This window comes from Grammomys surdaster, unplaced genomic scaffold (genome assembly GCF_004785775.1).
Source record: "Grammomys surdaster isolate TR1022 unplaced genomic scaffold, NIH_TR_1.0 140, whole genome shotgun sequence".
In the NCBI taxonomy this organism is placed as follows: Eukaryota; Metazoa; Chordata; class Mammalia; order Rodentia; family Muridae; genus Grammomys; species Grammomys surdaster.
The window spans coordinates 2,549,569-2,577,136 of record NW_021604598.1 but is presented as its reverse complement, the minus strand read 5'-3'; the positions used below and the strand labels follow the sequence as shown (position 1 = coordinate 2,577,136).

At 49.3% G+C, this 27,568-nt stretch overlaps 3 protein-coding genes across 7 annotated transcripts in view; 1 reads left to right on the top strand and 2 right to left on the bottom strand.

The window, feature by feature from the left end:
- Positions 1–270: 270 nt before the first annotated feature.
- Timm29 (translocase of inner mitochondrial membrane 29) lies at positions 271–3,291 on the bottom strand. Its single transcript, XM_028763941.1, has 2 exons — positions 2,487–3,291; positions 271–2,414 (listed from the first exon to the last, which is right to left on the bottom strand). The coding sequence occupies exons 1-2, from the start codon at positions 2,902–2,904 to the stop codon at positions 1,726–1,728; spliced, it is 1,107 nt and encodes a 368-aa protein (XP_028619774.1). The 5' UTR covers positions 2,905–3,291; the 3' UTR covers positions 271–1,725.
- Positions 2,734–10,058, top strand: Yipf2 (Yip1 domain family member 2). 3 transcript variants are annotated; one of them, XM_028763943.1, is made up of 10 exons: positions 2,734–2,832; positions 2,971–3,031; positions 3,363–3,520; positions 3,600–3,680; positions 4,115–4,202; positions 5,159–5,275; positions 5,354–5,520; positions 5,601–5,783; positions 5,873–5,992; positions 6,069–6,954. In XM_028763943.1, exons 2-9 carry the CDS (start codon positions 3,001–3,003, stop codon positions 5,978–5,980), a joined length of 933 nt encoding a protein of 310 aa, XP_028619776.1. In that variant the 5' UTR covers positions 2,734–2,832; positions 2,971–3,000; the 3' UTR covers positions 5,981–5,992; positions 6,069–6,954. The 3 variants fall into 3 exon arrangements, with proteins under 3 accessions (XP_028619776.1, XP_028619778.1, XP_028619777.1); XM_028763945.1 differs by having other exon boundaries at positions 2,763–2,832; positions 5,888–5,992; XM_028763944.1 differs by lacking the exon at positions 6,069–6,954 and adding an exon at positions 9,007–10,058 and having other exon boundaries at positions 2,764–2,832.
- Positions 6,151–27,568, bottom strand: part of Carm1 (coactivator associated arginine methyltransferase 1) — a 43,897-nt gene continuing 22,479 nt past the window's right edge. The window contains exons 2-16 of one of the 3 annotated variants that reach the window (XM_028763939.1): positions 26,425–26,550; positions 21,190–21,296; positions 20,195–20,299; positions 16,496–16,606; positions 15,345–15,522; positions 13,832–13,922; positions 13,529–13,610; positions 9,353–9,438; positions 9,087–9,176; positions 8,585–8,722; positions 8,409–8,498; positions 8,223–8,335; positions 8,049–8,126; positions 7,709–7,777; positions 6,151–7,579 (exon numbers count right to left, since the gene is read on the bottom strand). In XM_028763939.1, coding sequence (XP_028619772.1) covers positions 7,440–7,579; positions 7,709–7,777; positions 8,049–8,126; positions 8,223–8,335; positions 8,409–8,498; positions 8,585–8,722; positions 9,087–9,176; positions 9,353–9,438; positions 13,529–13,610; positions 13,832–13,922; positions 15,345–15,522; positions 16,496–16,606; positions 20,195–20,299; positions 21,190–21,296; positions 26,425–26,550 — 1,604 coding nt within the window. In that variant the 3' untranslated portion in view covers positions 6,151–7,439. Of the gene's footprint in view, positions 7,778–8,048; positions 8,127–8,222; positions 8,336–8,408; positions 8,499–8,584; positions 8,723–9,086; positions 9,177–9,352; positions 9,439–13,528; positions 13,611–13,831; positions 13,923–15,344; positions 15,523–16,495; positions 16,607–20,194; positions 20,300–21,189; positions 21,297–26,424; positions 26,551–27,568 lie in introns of all 3 variants that reach the window. The other 2 variants (XM_028763940.1, XM_028763938.1) reach the window with 2 other exon arrangements.

Sequence of the window (27,568 nt, the reverse complement as noted above, 5' to 3'; positions counted from 1 at the left end):
GAGGTGGTGGCACACGCCCTTAATCCTCCCACTTGGGAAGCTAAGACTGGGGGGAACCTCTTGAGCTCTTGGACAGGCAGGTCTCCAAAAACCCAGGTCTTGAAAAATCAACCAAACAAATACCATACTTTCAATACTTTCAATATATCTGATAATGAATGAAAGAGGCAAAACACAGAATCGCACCACCAGGACTGAGAATAGCTCAGTGTACAGCACATCCTTAGTCTGTGTGAAGCCCTCCCACCACCAACAAACTCATGACCAAGATGACTACTTCATCTCCTGCTTTTATTGACAAGCCACAGTCCACCTGACATGGGTAGTTTTGCTTCCCTAAGATTTTAGCTTGAAAGGTCCAACCCATGTGCCCCATCCTGTTCCTTTCCAACTGTTTCCAAGGTCCCTGCAGTTTAATGACACATGACTGCAGGTACACTCTCGAATCAGAACATGTTCCAGCCTTCCACCATGCTTGCAATTGCTGCCACACATATATACAGTAAAATTTGTTTGCCTCTGCATCTGTCTCCTGCACTGACAGTAATATACAACATTACTAGTTAAGACAAGCAAGGTCAAAGGTCCTCAAGGACCACATAAGATTATCAAACAAAACAAAAACCCCAAGGACTGGGGGTACAGTGCTTGCCTAGTATGTACAAGCCCCTGGATTTAATATCTAGCCCAAGTACCCAACAATAATAAAAACCACACAACAGAAACATTTCACTTCATTTGTGAAGTGTAGGCAAGAGGATCCATTATTCAGTCATCCTTTGCTATACAGTTTGAGGCTGGTCTGGGCTGTGAGACCACTTCTCAGAAACAAAACAAACCAAAAAAATCCAATCTGAGAAGCAGACAAACCTCTGAGTTTAAGGGCAGATTGTTCTTCATAGCCAGTTCTGTGGAAGCCAGTGTAACAAACAAACCAAAAAACACAACAAACAAAAGCCTCAAACACATACATTTCAGCTACAACTGAAAAAGAAAAATCGGAGGTTAGGCACGCTGGCACACGACTTTAGTCACAATCTTGGGAGGTGATTTAGGAGGATCTTTAAAATATGTACGTGGATGTTTTGTCTGTGCACCGCCATGTGCCTGCCTAGTACCCAAGTACGTTAGATTCTCTGAACTAGAGTTACAGATCAGGCTGTTGAGAACTGAATCAAGGTTCTCCAAAGGAAGGAACAGTCAGTACTCTTTGACTAGCTTGGGAAACACAGATCTTCCTCAAAAAAATTCACAGATATACACTACCAAAAGAGGGTTTAGGGGATTGGTCTTAGGATCTTGGGAGTCACTGGCACTCAGGACGTCTTTGTAGCCCCATAAATGAACAGGACAAATGCGTGGGCAGTGCACTGCGGTGCACTAGAGCTGATGCAGGAGTCAGGGCCAGACTGGGCATATGGGAGTCACAGTCTCACAAACCAACCAAATAAACAAAAACCCCAAAACCAAAAGCCCATTTTTGTTCTGCTTTTGCAGTGCTGGAAATGCAAGCCAGGAACCAAGGCAAGCTAGACAAATGCTCTACCCTTGAAGTACATCCCGAGTTGCAAAGGCTACACAGCACAGGTTCCTTACTAGTGGTTCTGGGGCGATAAGCATAATAAAGTCACAATGAGGGTATTTTCTCTCTATACATCTCACCAACTGCACCATCCGTGGCCAACAGTTTGCCCGTGCCTGGTGACCTGGGGGCAGCCTTCAGTTTCATCTGGAAACATCGGACTGAACGAGTGAATCAGCTTCGCTCAAAGCTAGCCGATCCTTTTTCTCCTTCTGTAGCACCTGCTCCTCCCACAGCGCCTGGTCCACTTGATCGTCGGTGAGTACAATCGGCTTGTACTTCTCCTCGAACAGCCTCTCATTGGCCTCAGAGTGCAACTGGTGAGGCCCGACGACGCGGAGGTGCGCAGGCAGGTGGAGAAACTCGTCGTCGTTGATGTCGCAATCATGCATGCGGTTCTCCAGGATCCACCAGCGGCCCACGAACCCCACGTCAAGGACCCGGCCCGGAAAGTCGACCCAGCGTGGCTGCAGGTAGCGGCAGCGGGCCTGGTAGAGGCTGGCCTGGGCGTCGAAGGGCGCTTCGTAAACCAGTGAACAGAATCCCAGGTTCACGTGCCGCAGCCGTCCGCGGCCCCTCAGCCACAGCAGGCGCTGCAAGAACGCTTCCGAGTGGCGGTTGCGTGTGGCCGGCGCCAACAGCAAGAGAGAACCTGATGCGTCAAGCAAAGCCTCCTCGAATGCCGCCTCGCTGGGCGCCAGCGCGCAACACGCTGCAGCACCGCCCAGCAGTCCCATGTACACCGCCGCGCGGCCCGGTCGAGCTCGCGCCGCAGCCGCCGCGTCTCCGCACGCCTCGGCGTAATCCCGAAGCAGTGAGCGGGCCCAGGTGCCTGAGGGGAAAGAAGCGCCGCGGTGACAATGATTCAGCCACTCGGGCCACCCACCCTGCAGCCACTACTCACCCAGTCGCGTCCACACCCCTGGCTTAACCACCACGGTCGTGGCACCACTTGCCTCTCCTCCCGCTTCACTGCGCCCACGGGACCAGAATCTCTTAAGAGCTGCTGTCACCATCATTTTCCGGAGGTTCCTCAGCCGAGTGGAAATGTATAGCGTCGGAATGAAAAAGTCCGGAGAGGAACTCCTGCGCAAGCGCAAGATACAGGAAGTAGTTTCCCACTGGAAGACAGTAGGAGACGGACCTAGTGCCGGATGTTGCCGTTGCGTCGAGAAGGGTGGGCTCTGACGGGTAGGCGGGCGGCGCGCACGCGCACGGAGCAAGAGCCACGCCAGCTTAGGTAGCCTCAGGTGAGGAAGGTGGGGTGCATCTACAGGGATCTGGCTTGGCGCTGAAGCTCCACTTCGCGTGTTAGGCTCCATGCAGGAGTCTAAACGGAAGCGTCAGTCTTGGGGAGGGCTGTGGGACTGATGCGTTTCTGTCCACAGAGTGCGATGCGGTGACACCTCCAAAGAATCATGGCAGCGGCTGACGAACTGGCCTTCCACGGTGAGTGGAGCCCGGAAGTGGTTAGAGTTCCCACTCCTGTCCTAGGCTAGAACCTTAGGCTGCTGGGTCCCAGACCTCAGGTTCATCCTTGCAGTCAATTTCTGCTCCTTCCATGAACTCAAAAAGGCACGTCACAGTCTCCAACTCTGCACAGGACCTAAATTGAACCCCATCTTAGTAGACGAACAAACCTACCTATGCATCAAAACTGAAAAAAACTCAGCCATTAGGGGAGGGCTGTGAAGCAGCCATAGTCCCAATATATGAATAAACACTGGGCCAAAGAAAATTTCAGACTCCAAACACCTATGCCCATATTCCCTCTCCGTAGAGTTCGAGGAAGCCACAAATCTTCTGGCAGAGACCCCAGATGCAGCTACCACTAGTCAAAGTGCTGAGCTGACCTCCCGAGATCACGTGGCTGTGGCTGTGGGTTCAGACATTGGCTATGGAGCCGAAGTAGGGGAGGAAGAGGATGACAAGACATCAGTGAGTCTCCTAGGCCCCGAAGCTCTGCCTCTGTCCTTACTCTGGCTGAGCAGGCAAGTTCTGAAAGTTTGTCTTATAGCTTCTACAGGAAGAAAAGCCACAGCCCAGATTCTGGACGTTTGACTACTATCAGAGCTTCTTTGATGTGGACACTTCCCAGGTGAGTCATGGGACATTGGTGGTAAGAACTTGGGAGTTTCTTAGGGTTCAGGCACTATACTTGAGAACTGAATTTGGATGGGATGGGTATGGTGGGGCTGGGAGGCAAAAGCTGGGTTACAAAGTAGATGTGGATGGGTGCGTGTCTTAAAGCCAGTATGTTTCCCAATCGGGCCAGCCTCTAGTAATAAACCAGGTCCACTGAGAGGGTACATCCTGGAGATGTAAGAGGGAGACCATCCAGAACTTAGGGACTGTCCTTACTTTGACTGGGAGGAGAGGCTGCAAGAAGCTGAGAGCAAGGTGGCAGGCCTGAAATCCACCTTCATAGTGGTGACATGTTCAAGCTCATTCAGGTAGGATGTGCTGGCAAGATAGTGGATGTCTCTCAGCATGCTAGGATTCTCATTCTGGACCTTGGGCTTTGCTCTCCAGGTCTTGGACAGGATCAAAGGCTCTCTGCTGCCCCACCCTGGCCACAATTTTGTGCGGCACCACCTTAGAAATCATCCTGACCTATATGGTAAGTGGGGGGGGGGTGTATGTTTGAATCAATGGATCACTCAACATGGGACTGTGCCAGGCCCTGACAGGGCAGTCATGCACGAAGAGCAAAACTTGTGTTTAGTTGAGGGAGACACCAAGATGGGAAGCAGAAAGTGGTAGCTTTGACTAACTCAGGGTGAATGGCATTGTTGTCTGGAATAGGGAAGTCAGGAAGGTCCTTGAGTAGGGTAAGCAAATGAGTCATGCTGGCGAAAGGTGGTGAAAGGCTTAGAAGAGGACCCAGAAAGCTTGTAGGTACCATGGTGGAAACAACTGAGTTGCATGGTAGCAAATGTCCTTGCAGTGGATGGAGGAGCTGGGAGGTCATGAGTAGGGGATGAGTGCACAGGTCCCATAGAGTGGTGCGAAGGGATCTTACTCAAGTATTTCCAGGATCTCATCTAGCACTGGAAAGTGAGGGCAGAAGCCAACAAGAGCAGGCAGGGCACAGACATTACAATGGAGTCTGCCCTACAACCTCGAGGAGTGAGGAAGGCCAGGGTACTTTCTACCCAGTCCACTAACAGAGTTGCCATGGGTAGACTGGAAAAGCTGGACAGGTATGAGGAGCAGACCAAGTGTCTAGAGGCCCAGGTCTTACATGTGAAGTTCAAGAAATAAGCACATGAATCCAGGGCCCTGGGACAGTTTGGGAGTGGAGACATGAAGGTGGAATGCATGAAGCCTCTGGACAAGATCCTGCCCACAGTGGAGAACCACCAAGCCTGTTCTACCTGTAGGCCATTTTGTCAGAGAAAAGAGCTAAGTGCTTGAGGCATTTGGAAGATATTTCCAGAAAGACAGGATGAGCCCAAATACAGCACTTGTCAGCAGTGACCTTGAGAGAGTCTAGGGGTCTTAGCACACTTGATTTAGGACATAGGCACACTCCCCAGAAGGAATGTACCTGGGACTCCATATCCTCCTTTGCAGGCCCCTTCTGGATCTGTGCTACCCTGGCCTTTGTCCTGGCAGTTACTGGCAATCTCACTTTGGTGCTTGCACAGAGACGAGATCCCTCCATTCACTACAGTCCCCAGTTCCACAAGGGTAAGCAGGGTGGGTGGGCTCAGCTCCTTGATGCCAGGGTCCAAGAGCATGCATTGACTGCCCACTTTGCATCTCCAGTGACAATAGCAGGTATCACCATCTACTGCTATGCGTGGCTAGTGCCGCTGGCACTGTGGGGCTTCCTCCGGTGGCGTCAGGGCACAAGAGAGCGCATGGGGCTGTACACCTTCTTGGAGACTGTCTGTGTCTATGGCTATTCACTCTTTGTCTTCATCCCCACTGTGGTGAGTCTAGCTTGGCCCTGGGGACTGCTGGGAGCTACATGGCCCACCAGTATGGTCACCAGCTATACGTGTCACATTAGGTCCTGTGGCTTATCCCAGTGCAATGGCTACAGTGGCTCTTTGGAGCCCTGGCCCTGACCCTGTCAGCTGCTGGGCTGGTGTTCACACTGTGGCCTGTTGTCCGAGAGGATACACGGCTGGTAGCTGCGGCACTACTGTCTACTGTGGTGCTGCTTCACGCTCTCTTGGCTCTAGGCTGTAAGGTAGGTTCCAGGTAGTCCTCACCAGGGCTGTGGAGTGGAGTTTGCTGTCTGCCACCCAACTGTACTTTCATCCTGAGGTCTCTCTGCAGCTGTACTTCTTCCAGCCACTGCCTCTGGACCATGTGGTACCCCAAGCCACACCTGTATCTCCCAGTGTCCTGCTGCCCAGTTCAGTCAAGCCCATGACGACCTTCTAGGAAGGCTCACAGGTGAGGCACCAGTTTCTGTTTTGGCCGAGGGTGCCCCTTCCTCCTGGGACCATTCCTAGGAGTCTTTCTTTTTCAGGCCAAACTCAAGGGGGAAGCTACTAGTCCTGCCCTCCGTATGAAGATTGGAGGATTCTTGGACCCTGGAGACTACCCTGCTGTTTTGCAGGCTTTTCTTACAAAGCAAACACTTTTATTTTCTATGCAAAGGTGATCCAGAGAATTTATATAAAGGTGGGGAGGGGCAGCCGAGCAGGGAGTATTACTGATGGACAGGAGAGCCTGGTTTCCCAGCCGCCTGAGGGCCCTCTGATTCCCTGACAGGTCAGGGGGGTGGCACAGAGCAGCTCCAGCCTTTGCCAAGGGGTACCTGTGGCAGGCAAAAGCCCAGCCTGAGCTGTGGCCATTGAGATGGGGACTCTAGGGCGAGGGAACAGAGGAAACTGCCTGTGCTTATTAATCACCCTTCCTTGTTTGCTCTTCTTTTTGTCTGGGGAGAGGTCCCTGCTAGGCCCCTTCCCAGGGACGCTGTCTTGAGAGAGGGGTAAGTGGAACATGAATGCGGAGGGAACACACAGGCCTATGTTAGCTATCAGGAGAGGACGCCTTCCTTCTGTGACAGATCTTTGAGGTTTCTTGTATGCCTCAGTGACCCACTCTGGGCTGCCTGTTCCAGCTTTTGATGGAGGGGGACCTTCAGGGCTCAGGACCGGACAGTAGCAGAAAGCAGGGGCTAGGCCTTTGGACAGCTGGGTGGTTTGTACATTCAAGTTTGAGGTGAACCCTTTGGTGGGAGGGGGCTGCGCCTGCCTTGAAGGCTCGGCAGGGCCACCCCTCACCTAGAACCTCTGGGCCTAGGGACAGGGGCTGCTGGCTTGGCCCGGCCAGCCGGGTTTCTCAGAGGGTCTGTGGGTTGACACTGGTTCTTTTCGTAAAAAAATAAAATTAAAAAAAGCAGCATGTCACGCCCATGGTGACCATGTGGCCTGGTAGTTGAAGGAGAGGTCCAGCTGGCTGTGCTGCCACCCCAGGTGAGGGGAGGTGCAAGGACAGGTTGTGGGGTGGGTGCTGCCAGGTCTGTGGTGGCAGCTGCTGGCCTCCTCCTGCCTGGTCAGTTGCAGCTGTGGGGATTGGGGGGAGGACTTGCCTCTTCCAGCAGATGTCAAAGCCAGGTCAGAGTGAAGAGTACAGAACAGGATGAGGGCTGCCCCAGGATCTCATGTAAAGTATGGCAGCAATATGCGCTTGGGACCAGAGGTTGGGCTGGGGGTACTTGAGGGCAGCGGCAACATCGTGTACAAAAATGTCCAAGTTCCCATAGCAAAGAGGGCTGTGACCGGGTGTTCACGCTTCTCCAGAACAAGGGGGACAGCCACCGGCTGTGCCGGGCCTGGACTTCATTTGGTTTCCTGGTGCTGTCAGTGCGCAGTGCTGTCGCGGCTGGAGGCACCTAACTCCCATAGTGCATGGTGTTGGTCGGGATGGACATGGGCGAGGCCATAGAGATGGCAGGGCCACCCATGGTGAACTGGTTGTTGACTGCATAGTGGGCACTGGAGCTACCGCCGCCTCCCTGGGCACCTGAGGAGCCTGTGGGGCAGGTCATGGGCACTGAGGAGCCAGCATGACCCCTGAGCCTGCCTGGCCCCCACTGGTAGCTTGAACGTGTGCGCAGGCCAGGCGGGAGGTCCCCCGCCCACGGCCCCGCTACCCTGTTACCTTGGACAATGCCCGTGCTCATTATGGAGCCCATCCGGGAGTGGGTGTGATTGACAATCCCTGTGTTGGCTGCGCAGCGACAGGGAGGAAAGAGGGAGGGAGGGAGATGTCACCGCCCCCAGCCTGCCTGGCCCACTCCACTTTCATGGATGGTGTGGGAAGGGCAGGTGGAGTGGTGACAGGTGAAAGTAAAGAGATACACAGGGCTAGAGTCCCCAAGGAAGAGGAAGAAGTGACCACGACAGCGACAGTGGTGGCAGAGAACCAAGCACTGGTTTAACTGGCCACTGGCACATCCCAGTCCTCCCCTGCCATGCCATAAGTCCCAGGGGACACTCACCTAAGGGAATCAGGTTGTTGTGACCCACACTGGAGCCGCCAGCAATAACACTGCTCAGGTCATACGCAGTAGGCATTCCTAACCAGAAAGTAGGTGTTAGGGGTGGGGCAGGCTCTGGGGACTTGGGGTCCATGTTGCCACCAAGCCATGTCTGGAAATAATATTCAGACTCACCAGCCACGGCCACCCCGCTGCTGAGATTGTAGGTGCTTCCCGTGTTCCACATATTCTCCGAAGGAGACGTGTAGTGTGAGCCAGGTGGGGGTGATGGAGTTGTACCTGTGTACCTATGGCAGACATTAACTGTGGGCAGGGCTGTGGGACTCCTGGTGCCCTCTCCCCACTAAAACCTTGCACTACCTGAAGAAGGGGTTCTTTAGATCCAGCAGGTTACTGGATTTGGAGCCTGTCTGGTCCACCTGTGCCACAATACTGATGTCATAGCTCTGTCTGGGGGAATAGAGAGGGTGGCTGTGAGGCAGCTGGGCTGGTAGACCCCTGTGCCTATCCAGCCCTAGATGGGTGGCAGGGTGCACCTTTTGTTGGCAATAAGCAGACATGTCCCTGAGAGCGTGTCCCCGGCCTTGGCAAACAACGGTGACTGGAAGAGGCACCGGACCTGGTACCAGTGGGTCAGGGGCTCTGTTGGGGCTGTGGATAGCCACACGGTCATTCTGTCAAGAAGAGAAAAATACACTTCATTGAGTTGGCATGACCATTTGTGCTACTACCCCACACTCCTTGACACCATCCCCAAGGGCCTTCCCTGAATGGTCCTCTGGGGTCTCAGGGCTAAGACTGGCTGTACTCTAGGAGCACAGCCAACCCATGGCCATTGGGTCCCTGCTCACCCTGATACCCATGTACTGAGACAAACACATTTAAGGGACAGGTACACAGGGTGGCTGCTGAGGAAATGACAACCATTCCCTCCCCCCTTGTTTTTCCTGGGTTTTAGATGAGAAGAACCTAAGGAGTTATGACATAGCCAAGCCTAGAGGCCATAGGTACAAGGAGTCCCAGCAGTGCCATACTTACATGGAGCCAATGAACGCAACATCAAACCAGAAGGCCAAGCCATGGACCAGCCCTGAATGCAGCATGTGGAATTTGAATGGGATTTCTATCCTGCAAGGCAAAGGGCAAAGGGCTTGCTGTAAAAGCCCAACCTAACAGGAGAGTGGGAGGGGTAGCAGGACAGCAGCTGGCCATGAGTGACCAGGGAGTTGACAGTACATGACTGTGAGAAGGAGGTGCAGGGGTGGGTACCAGTGGCCTTGGGTGCTCGGGGGGATGAAGGCTACCTGTGCAAATCGCCTTCTTTGGCTTCTAAGAAGTTCACCGTGTACTTGACAGATTTGGCCATCAGGATCCGGATGTCAAATGTGTCCTGTAAGACGACAGATATGACCCAGCTTATGCTCCAAATGCCACAGAAGAAGGGGAGAAACTCAATGCCCTTCCCCCATCCCCCAGGCCTGACAATGGCACTAACTTCTGCTATCTTGCTAAAGCCTGTTTGCCATTCTCATTAGGTACAACACCAAGGACAGTAATTAGACTACACTCCTCAAAATGTCATACTAACAAGAAGGTTGAACTCAGCCGGTGAGTTCCAGGCCAGCCAGGGCTACAGAGAAACAGGAGGCTGACTGGCAGTGCTGGAGATATGGCTCAGTTAAAATCACTGGCTGCTCTTCCAGAGGACCCAGGTTCAATTCTCAATATCCACATGGCAGCTCACAGCTCCAGTTCCAGGGGAACTGATACCTTCTTATGACCTTCTTGGACTCTAGGCATAACAGTGGTAGAAGCAAACACCCATACATATAAAGAAGTTCCGGGAGCTGCATTCAGGTCCTCAAGCTTGCATAGCAATAAGCACTTTAGCAACTGAGCCATTTTCCTACTCAGGCCTCATCCTCTTGGTCACCTTGCCAGTGTCCTGAGTTCTGGGATTCCAGGTGTGTGCAGCAAGACAGCGCAGTCGTCCTTCTTTTTTACTGAACCCTGGGCCTCATACATATGAGATATGCAGTCTGCACTGAGCCTTAGCAACCCTAGGATGGTAACCAAACCAGAGTGGTAACACCTAAATTCCTACCTACTCAGCAAGTGGTGGCACATATTCATCTGAGCCTAGGTTAAGCAAGATGTGAAGATCTAATTTAGAGAACAAAACCAGGAGCCTGGCCCAGTGTCTCAGTGCCTTTAATCCTAGCACTCTGGAAGCAGAGTCATGTCCATTTTTGAGTTTGAGGCCAGCCTTGACTTTATAGTGAGTTCCAAGCCAGACAGGGCCACACAGTGAAACCCTGTTTCAAAGAACCAAAAGGGCCACTCAGCTGGTTCAGCAGGTAACGGCACCTGCTGCATATAGAGGCCTGCTACCTAAGTTTAATCCCTGGAATGCATATACATGTTGCCAAGTAACACACAGAAATTTAAAAAGCCTAAGTAAAAGATGAATTCAGCATCAGTGACACATGCCTGTACTTTCAGCATTTGGGAGGCCGAGGTGAATAAATTGGAAGTTTAAGGCTAGTCTGGGCTACACAGTGAGTTCCAGGTCAAAGTTAGTGAGACTCCCATTTAAAACAATAGAAGAGAAAGCTAAAGAGCCAATAGAACAGTGAAGAGAAAGGAACTGGAAGACTGAGCACTTGAGAATATAAAATGGGGAATAAATGGAAGATAGGGTTGGAGACTCATCCCTCACATGTGGTGACACACACCTGTAATGGGACCTGGAGGCCAGAGGGCAGTGGGAAGTGCGGTCTCCAAAGGACAAAAAAGAATCATTTTGCTGAATGACTGACTACTGTACATACAACTAGATCCTAGAGGAGAATCAGAAGTTGCACTCCGACTAGAGTTTCTCAGACTAGTGAAATAGAAGGGAAGACATTAAGGGGCCAGGGAGCCTGAATAATCTTTAAAAGGCTAAGAATTGGAATTAAAAGACTTTCATGCACTCAGGAGGCAGAGGCAGGTGGATCTCTGAGTTCAAGGCCTGGTCTACAGAACAAGTTCTAGGACAGCAAGGGCTACAAAGAAAAACTCTGCTTTGAAAAAAACAAACAAAAAAACCACACAGAAACTTGTATGTATGTATGTTTCCTTAAGTAGTAAGGCCACAACAGGTTTACAGAAGAATAGAAAGGACACAACTATTACTGGGTAAAAGCAGACTTTACGGCAAATGATAATATAAAGGTTCCATAGTGACAAAAAGAGTAGCCCAACAGGATGTTCTGATTCTACACCTGTGTGCACTTAATACAACAGTTTTAAAATCTATGAAACAATTAGGCTGAAATGGAAAAAAAATATCCCCATCAAAATGTCAAAACAACAAAAAAACTAAGATTCACAATCAGTTACACATTAGGAAAAAGAATTAGTAGTGAGGTCAGGCATGTGGAAGGATCTTTATGATTTCAAGGACAACTGAGGTCTTCATAGTGAGACTCAGCCTTAAGGAAAATGATGAATCCTGATCAAGATAATTAACAAATATAACCTAACTGACATGGACATATGGTTGTACTAAGCATTTTTGGTTTTTCAAGATAGGGTTTCTCTGTGTAGCCCTGGCTGTCCTGGAATTCGCTCTGTAGACCAGGCTGGCCTCGAACTCAGAAATCTGCCTGCCTCTGCCTCCCAAGTGCTGGGATTAAAGGTGTGTTCTACCACACCCAGCTGAAATCCATTTGAAGACCACACACTGGACTTTGAGCAAGGTCTGAAGTATTAGTACATGTTCTTTGATGACAAATGAAGGCACAGTAGTATACCAATTATGCTAAACTGAGGTAAAGCTTAAAAATATGTAGCTGCAATCACACATTTGAGTGCAGACTTTCTAGAATTCCTGTTTTATATGTACGGGTGTTTTTCCTGTCTAGTAACCTTGGAGACCAGAAAAAGGTATACGATCCCTTAGAAATGGAGTCACAGTTTTAATCTGTCACATGGGTACTGGGAATTGAATCTGGGTCATCTGGAAGAGCAACCAGTGCTTTTTTCCATTGAGTCAACTCTCCAGCCCCTGGTGTTAGGCTTTTTGAAAAACAAACAATGCTTCTACAGGAAGGGTGCTGTGCCACCAGGGCTTTTGCTGTTGAACATTTGCTTTTCTTGGTGCAGGTAAATTTCTGAGTTTCAGGCCAGCTAGGGCACATACTGAGAGCCTGTCTCAAATAAATACAATTTGTTATTTTTCTTAAATTTATTCTTTTAATATCATTTAACTTTTGGACTTTTCTTTGTTTTAGATATATTTATGTATGAGTATATAATTCATATCCCTAGAACTGGAGTTTCAGATGACTTTCAGCCACCATGGGGGTGCTAAGACCCGAACCCAGATCCTCTGTAAGAGCAAACTGTGCTCATAACTGCTAAGTCATCTCTCCAGCCTCCAATTTATTTTTATTTTCTGTATGTTTTCCCTGCACGTAAGTACATGATGTGCATTCAGTGCCTAGGGATGCCAGAGGAAAGCATCTGATCCCCTGGAATTGGAACCACCATATGGACGCTGGGAACAAAGCCTGTCCTCTACAAGACCACTAGTGCTATTTACTTTTATTCTTTAAAATGAATCAATCAATATCAAAACTATTCTATAGGTCTGGAGAGGTAGCTCAGTGGTTAAGATCACTGGCTGTTCTCAGAGGACTTGAGTTCAATTCTCAGCACTCACATGGTGACTCACAACCCCTAGAACTCCAGTCCTAGGGGATCCCACACTGTCTCCTGACCTCTGTGAGCACTGCATACATGTAGCACACAGACATAAACGCAGGCCATACTTACTCTTTACTTATATTTGTTGGTATTTTATCTGGATGATGTGTATACATCACATAAGTGACTGGTGCCCCATTATGGATACCCATTACAAATGGTTGTGAGCTGCCATTAATGCTAGGAATTGAACCAAGGTCTGCTGGTGTCTTCTGGAAGAACAGCCAGTCCCTTTAACCAGAGACATCTCTCTAAAACACCATTTTTTTTTCTCCTTAATTTCATTTCTGTATGCACGCCCATGTGTGTGTTCACTTCAGTGCAGGTGTACTCAGAGGCCCTTGGAGCTGGAGTTACAGGCCACTGTGAGCAATCTGATGTGGATGCTGGGGTCCAATATCAGGTCCTCTGCAAGAGCAGTAGGTGCTTGTAATTGCGGAACCATTCTTTATCTATCTTTGATCTCCTGATCCCATGTTTCCACCTGCATGCAGGGGTTATAAGTGTGAACCACAAAGCTTTTGTAGATTCTTGTTCTTGATACTGAACCATGGGTCTATGTATCATCCAATCAAGTGTATTTGCTACAAAGCCAGCTTGCAGTTGCATATGCTTTACAGAGTGAGAGTCCTGAGAGAAGCAGAGGTTTCTAGATTCCAGAGCTTGCATGAGGCCATGGTGAAGCCTGAACCTCTTTAGTCCAGCAGTGTCCTGTACACGCTACTCACCACCACAGGTTGCCGGAAGTACTCATCCACAGCAGCGCCTCGGAGGGCAGACAGGTCCACTCCATGGAAGGATGGCTGGTACCTGTGGAAATCCCCAACCCCACCCACAAGGTCACTAGCAGTAAGAAAAGCAGGTGGAGCTACTTGCTTTCTTTATTAGCTGGCCCTTGTCTAGCCCATGTCCTTCAGATCCTAATGAAGCAGAGGAGAAAAAAGAGGAAAGACAGGGGCCACCAGAGGTTTGGGTCCATCCCCAAGCAGGCAGGCTCCATGGCCTGGCCAGGACACCTGGGACACACTCACCAGAAGTTGGCTTTGGTGAACTGCTCCATGTAGAGCTGCTCGTCCGTGAAGGGCGCGAGGTGGACGTCACCAATGGTGGGGAACATGTTTCCTGGAATTGGGGGCAGGAAAGAGTGCTGTTGTCAGGACAACACATCCTGTAAGGCTGTGGAGAGCTTCCAGAGGACCTTGAGATCCCCAATCATGGACCCATCACCCACGCACGCATCCATGCATGTACTCATGCATGGGTGCTACAGTGAGCAGCATTGTTTGTCCATGGCCTCTTAAAGTATGTGAAGTGTAGAATAGCCAGAATCCAACCAAAGATGGCTTACTGCGTTATTTAGTGGTGCTGGGGATGGAACTTGGTGACTTTGAGTTTAACTATCAAATATAATCCTTTTTATTTCTCTATAGTGGCTTTGGGGGAAGGTGGTAGAAAGAAGGGAGGATAAGGTCTCATGTATCCCAGGCAGGCCTTCAACTCCTGACTCAGCCAGCTTCCACCTATTTCTGATAGGTCAGAGGCTTTTTTCTAGTACTGTTGATTTTCAGCCATGATTCACATATCAGTTCAAAATTTCCCTATTTAGAGCCAAGGCACGTGGCTCAGTTCACTAGGGTCTGTTCATCTACTACCAGTTCCCGTGGTCATCAGTATATTTGCTTGCATCACACTGGCCCTCATCCATTCCAGGAAGTGAGTGGGCCTAATCCTACGTTCCAGTGCTAACCCTAAGAAGCAAGAAGGAGCCTACTAGAACCTCTTGGTGTTCAGCATGCCTGGTCTGCTCCAAACAGAGTGAGAGGAAACCCTAGGCTGTTTGGGGGTTTAGCTGTATAACCTCAGCCAGGGTTGTCCAGGTTCTGGATCAAACACCAGGTTTAAGTGACTGAAATATCAGAGGGTCGTCCTCTGAGACTCATGAGCAAGCAAATGGGACCAAGTTGGCAGCAACAAGAAGTAGATATGAGGAGGCTGAGACTTCACTCCCTCCCCAGCTCTTCAGGGAGTTGGCATGGTCCAGAGGTCCTCACAATTCACATTAGATTAGAATACTCAAATGTGGCCAATGGGATGTCAGAGGTAGATGGGACAGCATGTAAGGAACCCATTTCTGGTTCCTGTGTGCCAGAATGCTACCTTTATTCCTCACAGGGGCTTCTGAGGGCTTGAAAGCCACCTCAAGGCTTTGATGCCATAGAGCCAGAGGGGAGAAAAAGAAGACCCAAGACAGTTGCTGGGCAGCCTGGAGTTGCACACTGACACACATGGGCTTGTCAATGCCTGGTGGGGTGAGTGGACTCTTGTTTGGTGTCTGGGGCTCTAGAAGCCATAGCCAACAGGTAGGGTTGGGACAGGAAGCAGGGAAAACCCCTAACTCTCTGGATAGAGATCACTGACAGATAAACAGGACACAGAGCCACCTATCTGCTGCTGGTAGCAGTGGGGCCTTGCCCATGAGGGCCAATGGCTCTGGTTGAAAGTCTTAGTTCCACTGTTCAATGCTCCTGAGCACGGGACACTCACCACTGGGCTTCAGGTACTTTTTGGCATGAAGGTAGCTCTCAAGCATACGTTCGTTGAAGAGCATGTAGCCCATGGGCTCTGAGATGATAATGTCCACTTGCTCAGGCAGTGAGACCTCCTCTACTTTGCCGGGGATGACCACGATGCGGTCTGTCAGATTGTTACTCTTCACCAGGACCTGTAGGAGGTGGGAGAAGGCTCTCCGTGCTTGTTTGGCATTGGCCCTTCACAACCCTTCAGCTCACCAATGGTCTCTGCTCATACCTGGTATAGGCTGCACCCCCCCACCTCATCCCCCGCTCTGCCTTACCAGTATGTGGACATCATAACTATGGGGGAAGAGCTCCTGAGCCCCAGCTCTCTCAGGCACCAGTGTCCCTCCTGTTGGGGGAAGTGCTGACCCCTAGAACTGGAGCCTAGTTCTGACAACTTGTTTTTCACACATAATGGGCCTAGTAGGAATGACGTGTGAGGCTGACATGTTACAAGAAAGAAGAGGCAGTCTCAGAAGAGACTGAACGAACACTGAAGCTCTGTGAAGGAACTGCAGTAAGGTGCATCGCTCCAGGAAACACCCAAGAGCGAGTGGTAGTGCCCGTGTGTATGAGCTGTAGGCTATGGAAGCCAGGCTCGTGTGTGTGTGTGTGTGTGTGTGTGTGTGTGTGTCCACACAACAGTAGAAGGACCTAGGAGACTCTCTGTGTCTGGTAAAGGGCGGGAGCAGTAGATAAGAAAGCCGTGTCCACACCTCTGCAGCGTTTCAATTCTCAACGTGAAAATGAAGTTTTCCATGGGGGGGAAAAAAAAAAAGGGAGATGGAGTGGCAAGATGACAAAACAAAATCTTGTCACCTACACAGGATGTTATGGTGCTCAGACAGGCTAATTCGCAGGACAGTTTAGGTGTATGACCCAGAATTCCCACCAGGGGGCTGTTCTGTTGCCATTTTGGCCCTTAGTGTATCCTTGTGGATGCCTGGCTAGTCAATTGTTGATTTACTACCACAGTCTTAGTGCCGGCCCCTAGCCCCACCCCACCAGTGACCACTAGGTTCTAGAGACAAAGAACAGCAGTGATGTCCCCAGGTTTCCTGGGGGCTCTCAATGGATACAAATGAGAGGGAAGGGGTTGGACCCCAGCAGGACACTGACCTCTGCATGCTGAGCCATGGTGCTGGCTTCCACTGCGTAAATTTTCCTGGCTCCTGCTTGAGCAGCAAAAAATGACAGGATCCCAGAGCCACAGCCCACATCTAGAACGATCTAAGGAAATGGTATGTGAGGCTACAGATGAGCCAATCACCACACTGTACATCAAGACAGTAAGTAACAGCAGAACTACTATGTATCAACAAAAAAGTCTTTTCAGAAGGCTGCAGAGATGGTTACTCTTGCAGAGGACCTAGGCTCAATTCCTGGCACTCACAGCTTACAAGCATCTGTAACTGCAGTTCCAGGAGATCTGATGCCCTCTTCTGGCCTCCACAGGCCAGAATACACACAATACACATACACACAAGCATTCATACACATAATAAAATAAGTACAATAAAAATAAATCTTAAATGGGTAAGTGAACTTTCTGTTAAGTCCAATAACTTGGGCTCCAGACTCTGTGACCCACATGGTGGAATGAGAGAACCAATTCTCCTTAGCTGTCTTCTCATCTCTATAAACACATACTCAAATAAATGTACTTTGAAAACATTTTTAAAGTTTTAATTACTACAAAAAGGAAAAAAAAAAAAAGAAAACAACAATCATTCCTGTACAGTGGCAGATGCCTATAACCCAGCACTGAGAAGGCAGCAGCAGGAGGACCATGAATTCAAGACCGGCTTGGATTAACACAGTGAGATCCTGTCTAAAGATTAAAACATGGCTGACCTGGGAAGCATAGAGAAGTGAAAGCCAGGGAGGTACTGAAAGAAATGTCCATGGTGCCAGAAACTCACTGTCCTTGCCCGCCCACCTGCTAAGAAGCTGAGACATAAAGCCAGGTAGGCCCTCATTTTCAGGAGCTGCCCCTTACAGGCTTGGGATCAACATGGAGATAAAGTCATGGGCCAGGCTTCTAGGAAGAAGAGTCTGGGTTTTCTGCTCAGTTCCAATCCTATAGCCTGAAGGTGGGTAGAGCACTTGGGACACAGGCTTTCAAGAGAATGTGGGGTAGAGGCTTCTGCAGGTACTGTGTCCTGTGCTGATGCTAACTCCAGCCCCCCAGAAGCAGCCTTGGCTGGGGCAGGTGAATGGCCCAGGTCTGAGGGCCAACTGAGATAAGACAAGAGTTTGGCAGAATGCTTCATGCTCTGGATGTTTGGAGTTGCTTCCACCTGACCAGAATACGGAGAGATGTTTCGGGGTGGTATGTGTAGGCTTTCTAAGAAGAAATGGCCTAGATGTAGTAGCCAGCATAGAGGGTAGCACTGCTGCCAGGACTTTAAGTCTTCTAAAGCTAGAAACCTTAAAAGTGGAAACAGGCCCCATTCCTGGGAGAGCCAAAATGTCACCAAAAGAGCATATGCTTTGAAGGCCCCAAGCCCTGCCTGAGCTCAGACCAAGAAGAAACCAGTGGTGTCGAGTGAATTTGGCCAAGAAGCCTGTGAGAATGGAGATAACTTCTCTAGGGCCTAGAGGCCCTGGAGTAAAACCTAACTAAAGTCTGGAGGAGATAAATCCGTATAGAGGACCCCCACCCCCAGCTGCCACTACCCCAATACATGCTGATCAGAAGCTAGGTATAGAGGTGCACACCCATGTTCTCAGTGCTGAGTGGGCTCCCACAAGGAGGACTGTGAGTTAAAGGATAGCCTGAGATCACAGTGAGAGGTAGTTTCAAAAGAAACAGAACAAAAACACAAGTTCCCAATTGCTGCAAAAGAGTAAACAAAGCCACAGGATGAGAAGGGAGCTATTTCCTGGGTGGAACACAGAGGCCCTAGATGGAACATGGTGCTGAATGTCTGTAATTCAAGCACTTGGCAAGTAGAAATAGTGAGGTCAAGGAAAACCTGGGCTATCTTAGACAACTCTGTCTTAATTTACCCTCTATACCATAAAAAAGAAGAAAAAAATTAAAAAGGACCCTAAAGGTGTCTCTTCATTCACAATGGGATTATATCCTTATGAAGCAAAACTGCATTCAATCTGCCTGACTTAACATCTCAGCCTTGCCTGGCTGGCGGGACACATGTTCAAAACACGTATACACCCACAGCTGGGCCAAATCATTCAACAGAAAGCCTGACTACCTCACACAATTTACTATAAAGACCAAAAGGACTGCCCATTCCCTGGGAATAGCAGCAGCTACCCAAACCCCAATTTTTTTTTTGAGTCTCACATAGTCCAGGATGGCCTTGTCCTAACTTCCTCTTACTGCAGCCTCTCAAGTGCCGGAGTAGGTAAGCACCACCGACCTGGGCTGAAGAGCAGTTAAGTATGGGGAGCAGGTGGTATTGGGGGTAAGGTATAACAGGCCACAGAAGGAAGACTAAGTTTAAAGCACTGGACAACACAATAGGGCATTATATTACAACACCCCCACACACACACCCGATCCTCCTCCCCTGCTCTCCCATACACACACAAAAAGCTACTCAGAAGGGTCCTACCCTACCTTGTGTTTGAAAGAGGGGTGCTAAAAAGGTCAAGAACATGTGGACAGGTCTTGCTGGATTTTCTCACCAAGCCAATTAAGCACACCACCAACAATGGTGGCAGAAAAGGCCTGGGGTCTGAGTTCAGACGGAGGGGGCAGAGTAGGAGCTGTAAGCTCCAGGAAGCAGTGAGGCCACTCCCCTCTCGTACTGTTTTCAGTGTCTTCATCCCATCTTTGGAATCTTCTGTGAGCAGCTGGCAAGCATGCTTCCCTACATTCTTGTAAGCTGCTTGGGTAAACAGCTAACTCAGCCATCTGTCAGAAGACTTTGGAAAGGCAGCTGGGGCTAGCTGGCCCACAACATTTCAAGTTGAGGGTAAAGCCTTATGAATTGAAGACCCCATCCCGTGGGCTCTCTGCTCTTGCTCTAGATAGACGAAATGAGAACTGAAATGGCTGAAAGGCTGGGGTCCACTCCTATTGAAGAGCTCAGCGGCTCCCCAAAGATGCTGTCTGTCTATGAGAGGGGTGTGGCTTCATGATTTTCAGCTTTCTCCTCCCTTTTCTTGAGAAAGGTATTCACTGTGTAGCTCTGATTTCCAATTTAGAGATATGCCTGCCTCTTCCTAGATCAAAGGTGCACGTTGCTGCACCCAGTTTTAGAACACACACATTCAAACATCAACCTCCTTATCTAAAGCTGTCTTATTTTTCTGCAATGCTACAATGGAAGTAAGAGTCTTCTTCATGTTAGGTAAGCTCTCCCAATTTTATAGTTGATGACCTTCTTGGGAACATCTCCTGCGTGGTGAGATTAGAGCTACAGACCATGTAAAACCTGTATGTGTCTAGTATGCTGCAATGTAGCTGAGGCTCCTGCCTCCTCAGCACGACCAAAGTCATGTTAGAAGGAGCAAAAGTATTCTCTGTAGGAAGGGGAAGAAGCAACATGACTGTAACTAAAAGGAAATGGAAAGGGTGCCGGCACACACCTTTAATCCAGGTCTCAGGAGGCAGAGGCAGGCAGAGCTCTGTGAGTTTGAGGCCAGCCTGATCTACAGGGTGAGCTCCAAAACAGCCAGAACTACACAGGAAAACCCTGTCATAACCCCACCCCCTCCACCCCCCCAAAAAAAGAAAGAGAGGGAACAACAGATACAAAGGAGGTAACAGAAGTGGGAAGAAGGCCCTGCCCCACCCCTCAGGCCCTGCAGACTCTGTTCCTCATGCTCCCTGTTCTGAGGGCTCACCTTGTCCTTGAAGTCGGTGTGGTTCTGCAGGATTGCACGCTGGTAGGTGCCTGTTCGCACATAGTCCTGCATCATGTTCTGCTGCTGGGACAGGTAGCCATAAAACTGGAACAGAGACACACCAATAGCACACAACACATGGCATGACAGACTGCCACATCCCTGGCTGCCCTAACATGGAGGGAGGGGCTGAAAGCATAAACCTCCCTTGGGAGGTCATGTACCCTTTGCCAGCCTGTACCCAACTGACAAGAGCCAGCTGCTCCAGAAGTGGGAGCAGGGGCCTGAGGAACAGTCCCCAAGAGGGACACTTCCACTATCATCATGGCTGAAGGACACAGATGCCACCTGGACGTGGAGGCCACCCAAGAGATCACAAACATTGTCATGGGTGGGATTCTAGCATCTGGGAGCCAACTGTCCCATCTTAGGGGCCCAAAGAAGAAGAGGAATGGATGGAACAAAACCCTAGAGCTCAGAGCGCCAGGCAGGTGATGTGCGGTGTCTCTCTGTAAGACAACAGGCGATCAGGAGGCTGCGTGGCACCTGGCAGGGCCACAGGCTTGGGCATCAGGCAGACCTGGCTTTCCCATCGTGGCTCTGTTGCATAAGAGCTGTGTGACTTGGAGCAAAGTCACTTAACCTCTCTGAGCCTCAGTTTTCTCATCTGTAAAATGGGGACAATAACAATTGTTGGGAACATCCAAGTGCTTCTTGGCATGTAAGATTGCTTACACAGAGCCTTACACTCACCAAGGGTTTAGGACATGTCTACAGTTCAGTCATTACTCTAAACACCTGAGGACCTGGGCTTCACAGATGAGGAAACTGAGGCCTAGCAAGTGGTAGACACCTGCTGAGGCTACGCAGCTAGTAAGGGACAGAGCCAGGATGAGCACCCATGTGGGCCTACCCAATGCTGCGTGACCTCCTGTGGGAAGGTGGGGGAGGGAAATACCAGGTGGTCATCTGGCCTAGGGTAGGTACCAACTCACCTGGAAGTACTGCACAGCTGAGGATTCCTCTGTCCGCTCACTGAACACAGAGCGCTCCAGGGTATGGCCCCGACAGGTTTTCAGGATGTTGTAGAAAGAACAGAAATCTGGAAAGGGGGAGCCAGGTCACTGGGGAGGCCAGTGCTATACCCCTCTAGGACAATCCATTGGGCCTGGGCATTTGTTCTTCCTGTCTGCCTTTCCTGACTTGTCTACCAACTTTTTTTTTGTTTTGTTTTGTTTTGTTTTCCCGAGACAGGGTTTCTCTGTGTAGTCCTGGGTGTCCTGGAACTCACTCTGTAGACCAGGCTGGCCTCGAACTCAGAAATCCGCCTGCCTCTGCCTCCCAAGTGCTGGGATTAAAGGCGTGCGCCACCACCGCCCAGCGTCTACCAACTTCTTATTCCCCAATACAATGTTCCAATGGAGAAGGAAAGAAATTGAGCTGCAAGCACTGTGACTGACAGGAGGGCATGACTGCAGGTGGCATGTAGTGACGACAGGCCTGGGCAATCCTCCCAGACAACATCCCATGAAGTGTGGGAAGCACAGGTTATTAACCCTTAGGAACCAGCTCCATATCTGCCAGGAGCTTACAGTAGCCTCTGGGGATAGCACTGGACACAAGGGTCACCACCTCAAGGTTGAAGACAGCAGGAGAGTCCTGTGGATGCAGAAAAGCTTGTGGAGAGGCTGTTCACCACCCTTCCCCAGGGCACAGTTCTTGGAATTGATTCACACAAAAGTTACTTGAAGGCAGGAAGCAGAGAGGGGCTCAATGATCCCACCCTGAGCTGAGGAACTTTAAACAGTTGATGGCTGCAGGGGGAGAGAGAGAATCAGTATTTTCTAAGGGTATTGTAGGTAGACCATGCTGTGGTCACAAACTGGACTGGGTGGATTATATATACAAAGGGGGAGGGGAGAAGGGAGGAGGCAGTGGGAAAGAGTATGGCTCTGAGAGGAGTTAGAGGTGAACATGTAAATATACACTGTATGAATGTGAAATTCTCAAAGAATAAAAATATATTTTAAAAAAAGTTATGGAGGTTAATCCCAGCACTTGGTAGGCAGAGGCAGGCGGATTTCTGAGTTCAAGGCCAGCCTGGTCTACAGAGTGAGTTCCAGGACAGCCAGGGCTACAGAGAAACCCTGTCTCGAAAAAAACAAAACAAACAAACAAAAAAACCAAAAAAGTTACTGAGGAACTTAGAAAAATGGCCACCAATTTATAGACTAAGAAAAAAGAAAAAAAGAAAAAAAAATCGGAGAACTGGCTCAATGGGTAAAGTCCTTGCTAGACAAGTGTCAGGACCGAGTCCGGATGTCTAGATCTCACATTAATGCTTGTGTTGGCCCAGCTATAATCCCAGTGCAGAAGAGATGAAGATGGATCCTTGGAGCACACTGGCCAGCTTGCCCAGCACAGCTGATGAGCTCTGGGTTCAAGCCAGAGACCCTCTCTCAGTGAATGAGGTTTCTGGCCTCCAGATTCATAAACATACATGCACATGGCACCTTAATGTGTGTACTCCCATACTTAGAAACATACATCTACACACATCATATATACTGACCGACACATGCAAATTAACTAATAACTAATTAAAAGCCAGCTAGGTAGGCTGGAGAGATGGCTCAGCAGTTAAGAGCACTGACTGCTCTTCCAAAGGTCCTGAGTTCAATTCCCAGCAACATGGCGGCTCACAACCATCTGTAATGGGATCCTATGCCCACTCTGTTGTGTCTGAAAAGAGTGACAGTATACTCATATACATAAAATAATAAATAAATCTTAAAAAAAAAAAAGCCAGCTAGTCCTGATTTAAGCCCTAGCACTGAGGCTGCAGCAGGAGGATTACAACTTCAAGGCTACCCTGAACTACAGTGACATGCCATCTCAACCATACCTCCTCAACACAAGTTGGGCCACTCCTATAATGAAGCCTTCCTTGACATGATAAGTTAAGACCCCCTGAGGCTGTGTACTGACTAGCTCCTGGGCCAAATATACAGGCCACATTATCACATTATCTCCAGGATTATTTATATACTTACCTATTTATTTACCTATTTATTTATTTACTTACTTACTTACTTATCTGTCCGTGGGTTGTTTTGGCTGCCTGTATCTCTGTACTCCTCAGTTGAGGAGTCCCTGAGAGGGCTTTGAATCCTTTGGGACTGGAATAAGACAGTGTGAGCTGCTATGTAGACAATGGGAATTCAACTTGGGTCCTCAGGAAGAACTCTTAACTAGGAGTCCTTCCTCTCTCCAAATGTTCTCCCCCCAGTTTATGTGCATGCGTGTTTTGCCTGCATATATGTATCTGTACCATTTGAATGACTGGTGCACATAGAAGGCAGAAACAGGTTTCAGATCCTCTCAAACTGGAGTTACACATAGTTCTGAGGTGCTGTGGGGACAAGACCTGTATTCCCTGTAAGCAGCCCAGTGCTCTTACTTGCTGAGCCATCTCTTGCCCTTGTCTCCAGATTTATAATAATCTAGCTGTGGATGGTAATCTCTGGCTATAATATCATCAACACATCTTTAGCTGGGAGGCACAGTCCTTTAATCCAAGCACTCTGGAGGCAAAGGCAAACTAAGATCTAGTTTGAGGCCAGCCTGAGCTACACAGCCAGGGCCATGTTCCAGGATAGCTAGGGCTACATAAAGAAACCCTGCCTCAAAAAAACAAAACAACAACAACAAACCCACACACACACACACACAAAACACAACACATCAAAACAACCACCTTCACACACACAAAACCCCAAACCCAAAGTTCTTCCTTACTTCTGTGTATGTTTGTATAAGAAGACATACCAGGGCAGGGATGTGGAGGTCAGAGGACAGTTTATAGAGGTGGTCCTTTCCTTCTACTTTTGTGTGGTTTCCAGGGATTGAATTCAGGTCATCAGGTTGTGCTGTAACTATTTGTTAAACCATCTCTCCAAACCTAAATACTCCTTTTTTAACAATGAATTTGGGGACTGGGAGTACTGCTCGGTGGACCATGCAAGCCATGCAAGAATGAAGACCTAAGCTCAGAACTCCAAAAGCCACATAAAACTCTGATGTAGTAGTATTGTCTCTTACTCTAAATGTAGAGATAAGAAAACCACCAAAACTTGTGGGTCAGCTAACCCGGTGTGCTCGGTGGTAAACATTATGGCAGAAGGTGAGCACTGTCACCTGTGGAGCTTCCTCATCCCCACGTGTGTCCCACGGCACAAGCACACCTACATTCACACCCATGCATGCAAATTAAACAAGTCAACAATGAATTGGGATGCTGGCAGACCCTTCTCTTTTAGGAATACACTCTAAGATGTTCCTGAATGACTGCAGTGGCCCTGCGTGCCCCTGCCATGAGCTATGTTGTCCTAGCATGGAGAACTGTGTGTATTTAGCTCAGGCCACACATGTATAGAACTCTTGTGTCCAATAAAAAGATTTATTTATTTATTTGTTTGTTTGTTTGTTTGTTTTTCGAGACAGGGTTTCTCTGTGTAGCCCTGGCTGTCCTGGAACTCACTCTGTAGACCAGGCTGGCCTCAAACTCAGAAATCTGCCTGTCTCTGCCTCCCAAGTGCTGGGGTTAAAGGCATGTGCCACCACTGCCCAGCTATAAAAAGATTTTTTTAAATCAACAGACGTGTAACCTAGGCTGGCCATGAACTTTCTATGAAGCTGAGGATGACTTGAACTCTTGGTCTTCCTGCCTCCACCCCGAGTACTAGGATTGCAGGCCTGTGGTAGCTGGAAATGGAGCTAGGACTTCACGCATGTCAGGGAAGGGCTAGCCCACAGAACTACATTCTAGTTCCTCAAATTTAAAACAATTCTTTTCAATTTTCATGGATGGTATCTCATGCACCACAAGCTCCTTTTCAGACTTGTAACATAGATGAAGTTGACCTTTGCTCCTGACATTTCTGCCTCAACTCCCTAAGTATTAGGATTGTAAGGAAGGGAAGGAAAGAAGAGAGGAAGGGAACGAGGAAATGAAAAGGGACAGGAACCCTGAGGATGCTTGTGCAGGAGGTGACAAGGCAACAGGGCACCCTGACCTCCATATTGCAGCAGCTCTACTAGAGGCACAGGTGACCTCTTGCTCAGACATGAAGGGCTCTGGGGAAACCAGATCCTCCCCTGCAACAGCCACCAGGCTCACCAAGCACTCCACTGACTAAGACCTGTCACAGACAGTCACAGGCCTGGCCATTGCTTCCAAAACCTCAAGGCCCCAGAGCTTTGCTCACCTGGGTTTTAACAAGCCATCCTGAGCAACCTCAAGTTTCCCTCTCATGCCAATGACAGGCCTGCTCAGAGCCCCCAGCAGCTTCTCTAATGAGAGTGAAACTCTAGCCACCCCTTGGGCCCATCTCACCCCTCCCTTAGGGTCCAACCCACAGCCTCCCCAAGGCTAGACACAGTTGGAAAAGCTGGTCTCAGGCCTAATTCAACCAGATTTCTGAAAGACTTGGGTATGGCAAGAGTGTCAGGTTGGGCCTTTTGGAGAAAAAGACAAAGAACTGAGACCCAGAGGATCCACAGCAGCCAGTGAGGTACCAGAGCAGGGCATGTGTTTAAAAGCACATCTTACTGAGACATGTCTCTTCATGGGGCCTGTTTTTCCTTCTTTTTCTGGAGCAAGGGTCTTGCTATAAAGCTGCTCAGGTTGGTTCCAAACTTTTGTGCTCAAGTGAGCCTCATATCCTTGCTTTCTGGGAAGCTGAGACAATGAGCATGTGTCATCACATCTGGTCATGACTATTACTTTTATCTTTAAGCAGGGATCCTTCTTTCTGCCTCAGACTTCTCAGCAGCTGGGGCTACAAGTATATGCCAAGGCACTGGGCATATGCGAGTGCACAATGTGTGTGTGTGTGTGTGTGTGTGTTGCCTGTGCATGTGGAGGCAAGATGTCAACTCTAGGTGTCAGGTGTCATTCCTTAGGAATCTCCCACCTTGTTTTTTGAGGCAGTCTCTTTTTCTCTCTCTAGCCTGGAGCTCTGATAAGCCAAGGCCTGCTGGTTAGTGAGCTGAGGGGATTCACCTGTCTCTGTCTCCCTCACTCTGAGATTATAAGCGTGTACTACTAAGCCTAACTTTTCATGTGGTGCTGAGGACTGAGCGCAGGTTCTCCTGTTTGTATGGAAACACTTCTATTATCTGGCCATGCCTCCATTTCCTGGGCCCCACCATGGAGCTAAGACACATACCGTGGGGTGTGGCGAACTGGATGAGGACGCTGTTGCAGCCCAGTGTGATGATGAAGGACTGTCTGCCCACACGGCTGCACTCTGTCTCTCGGGACACCGAGCACTTGAATACACACACATCTTCATCTGCAAGAGAGAGTGGGATGCTGGCATGAGTGATGGAGTTCTGGTGACTGCCTTGCTTTAGGGGTATCCCTGTCCCCCATTCTTTTGGAATCTCTAGATTCTTCTGAAATACCTCAGAACCACTTTGAAGTGCTGTGGGTGCTGTGCCTGCCTATGTCTCTTTAGTAAAGGGGAGATAAGGGACTCCTGTGTTGCAGGGACATAGCCAGGGTCCTCAGCAGCTCAGTGTTTAGTAAGTAGGTGAAGAAAACATGCCCCCCCCCCAGCTGGGCAGTGGTGGCACATGCCTTTAACCCCAGCACTTGGGAGGCAGATGCAGGTGGATTTCTGAGTTCGAGGCCAGCCTGTTCTACAGAGTGAGTTCCAGGGCAGCCAGGGCTACACAGAGAAACCCTGTCTAGAAAAACCAAAAAAAAAAAGAAAAAGAAAAAGAAAAAAAAAGAAAACATGTTCCCAGGGGAAGGCCTGGGCACCCAGAGACATCCTGTCCCTGTATGAACTAAGACAGATGCTGAGAACATGGGCAGAGCCATCCTTAGGAATGGTCAATATCAGGTGAGAGAACTGCTGATAGCTATGGTAGAATGAAGAGGATAACAGGAAAGGCAGCTGTTAAGTGCCCAGTGAACCCAAGCCTAGATCCATTACACCACATGGAGCGTGTGAAATGAGACATGGGCTCTGTAGGCTTCCAAGAATACTGCCCCACCCCTTTTTGAGACACGCTAACCTGTAACTATGCAGCTGAGGATGACCGTGAACTCTGGCCTTTCACCCCACCAATTGCTGGGATCACAGGTGTATACCTGTGTGCCTGGTTTATGTGGAGCCCAGCTCTTTGTGGGTGTTAGGTGAGTGTCCACCAACTGAGCTACAGCTATAGCCCTAGAACACCCATATTCCTACAACATGAATGCACCAGTCAGTGAGCTCACTAGACCAGCATGGCTCACCAAATAAGTAGCAAAACAAAATGCTGGTAAAAATGTGGCTGAAGATATGTTTCCAAGCACCCTAA

Bases quoted from the DNA above. Each gene is read 5' to 3' on its own strand.
- Timm29 (XM_028763941.1), bottom strand. From the start codon at position 2,904: ATGGAGCCTAACACGCGAAGTGGAGCTTCAGCGCCAAGCCAGATCCCT. The intron at 2,415-2,486 runs GTGAGTAGTGGC...CTTTCCCCTCAG, and splicing joins AGGGGTGTGGACGCGACTGG to GCACCTGGGCCCGCTCACTG.
- Yipf2 (XM_028763944.1), top strand. From the start codon at position 3,001: ATGGCAGCGGCTGACGAACTGGCCTTCCACG. The intron at 3,032-3,362 runs GTGAGTGGAGCC...CCCTCTCCGTAG, and splicing joins TGACGAACTGGCCTTCCACG to AGTTCGAGGAAGCCACAAAT. The intron at 5,784-5,872 runs GTAGGTTCCAGG...GTCTCTCTGCAG, and splicing joins TCTTGGCTCTAGGCTGTAAG to CTGTACTTCTTCCAGCCACT.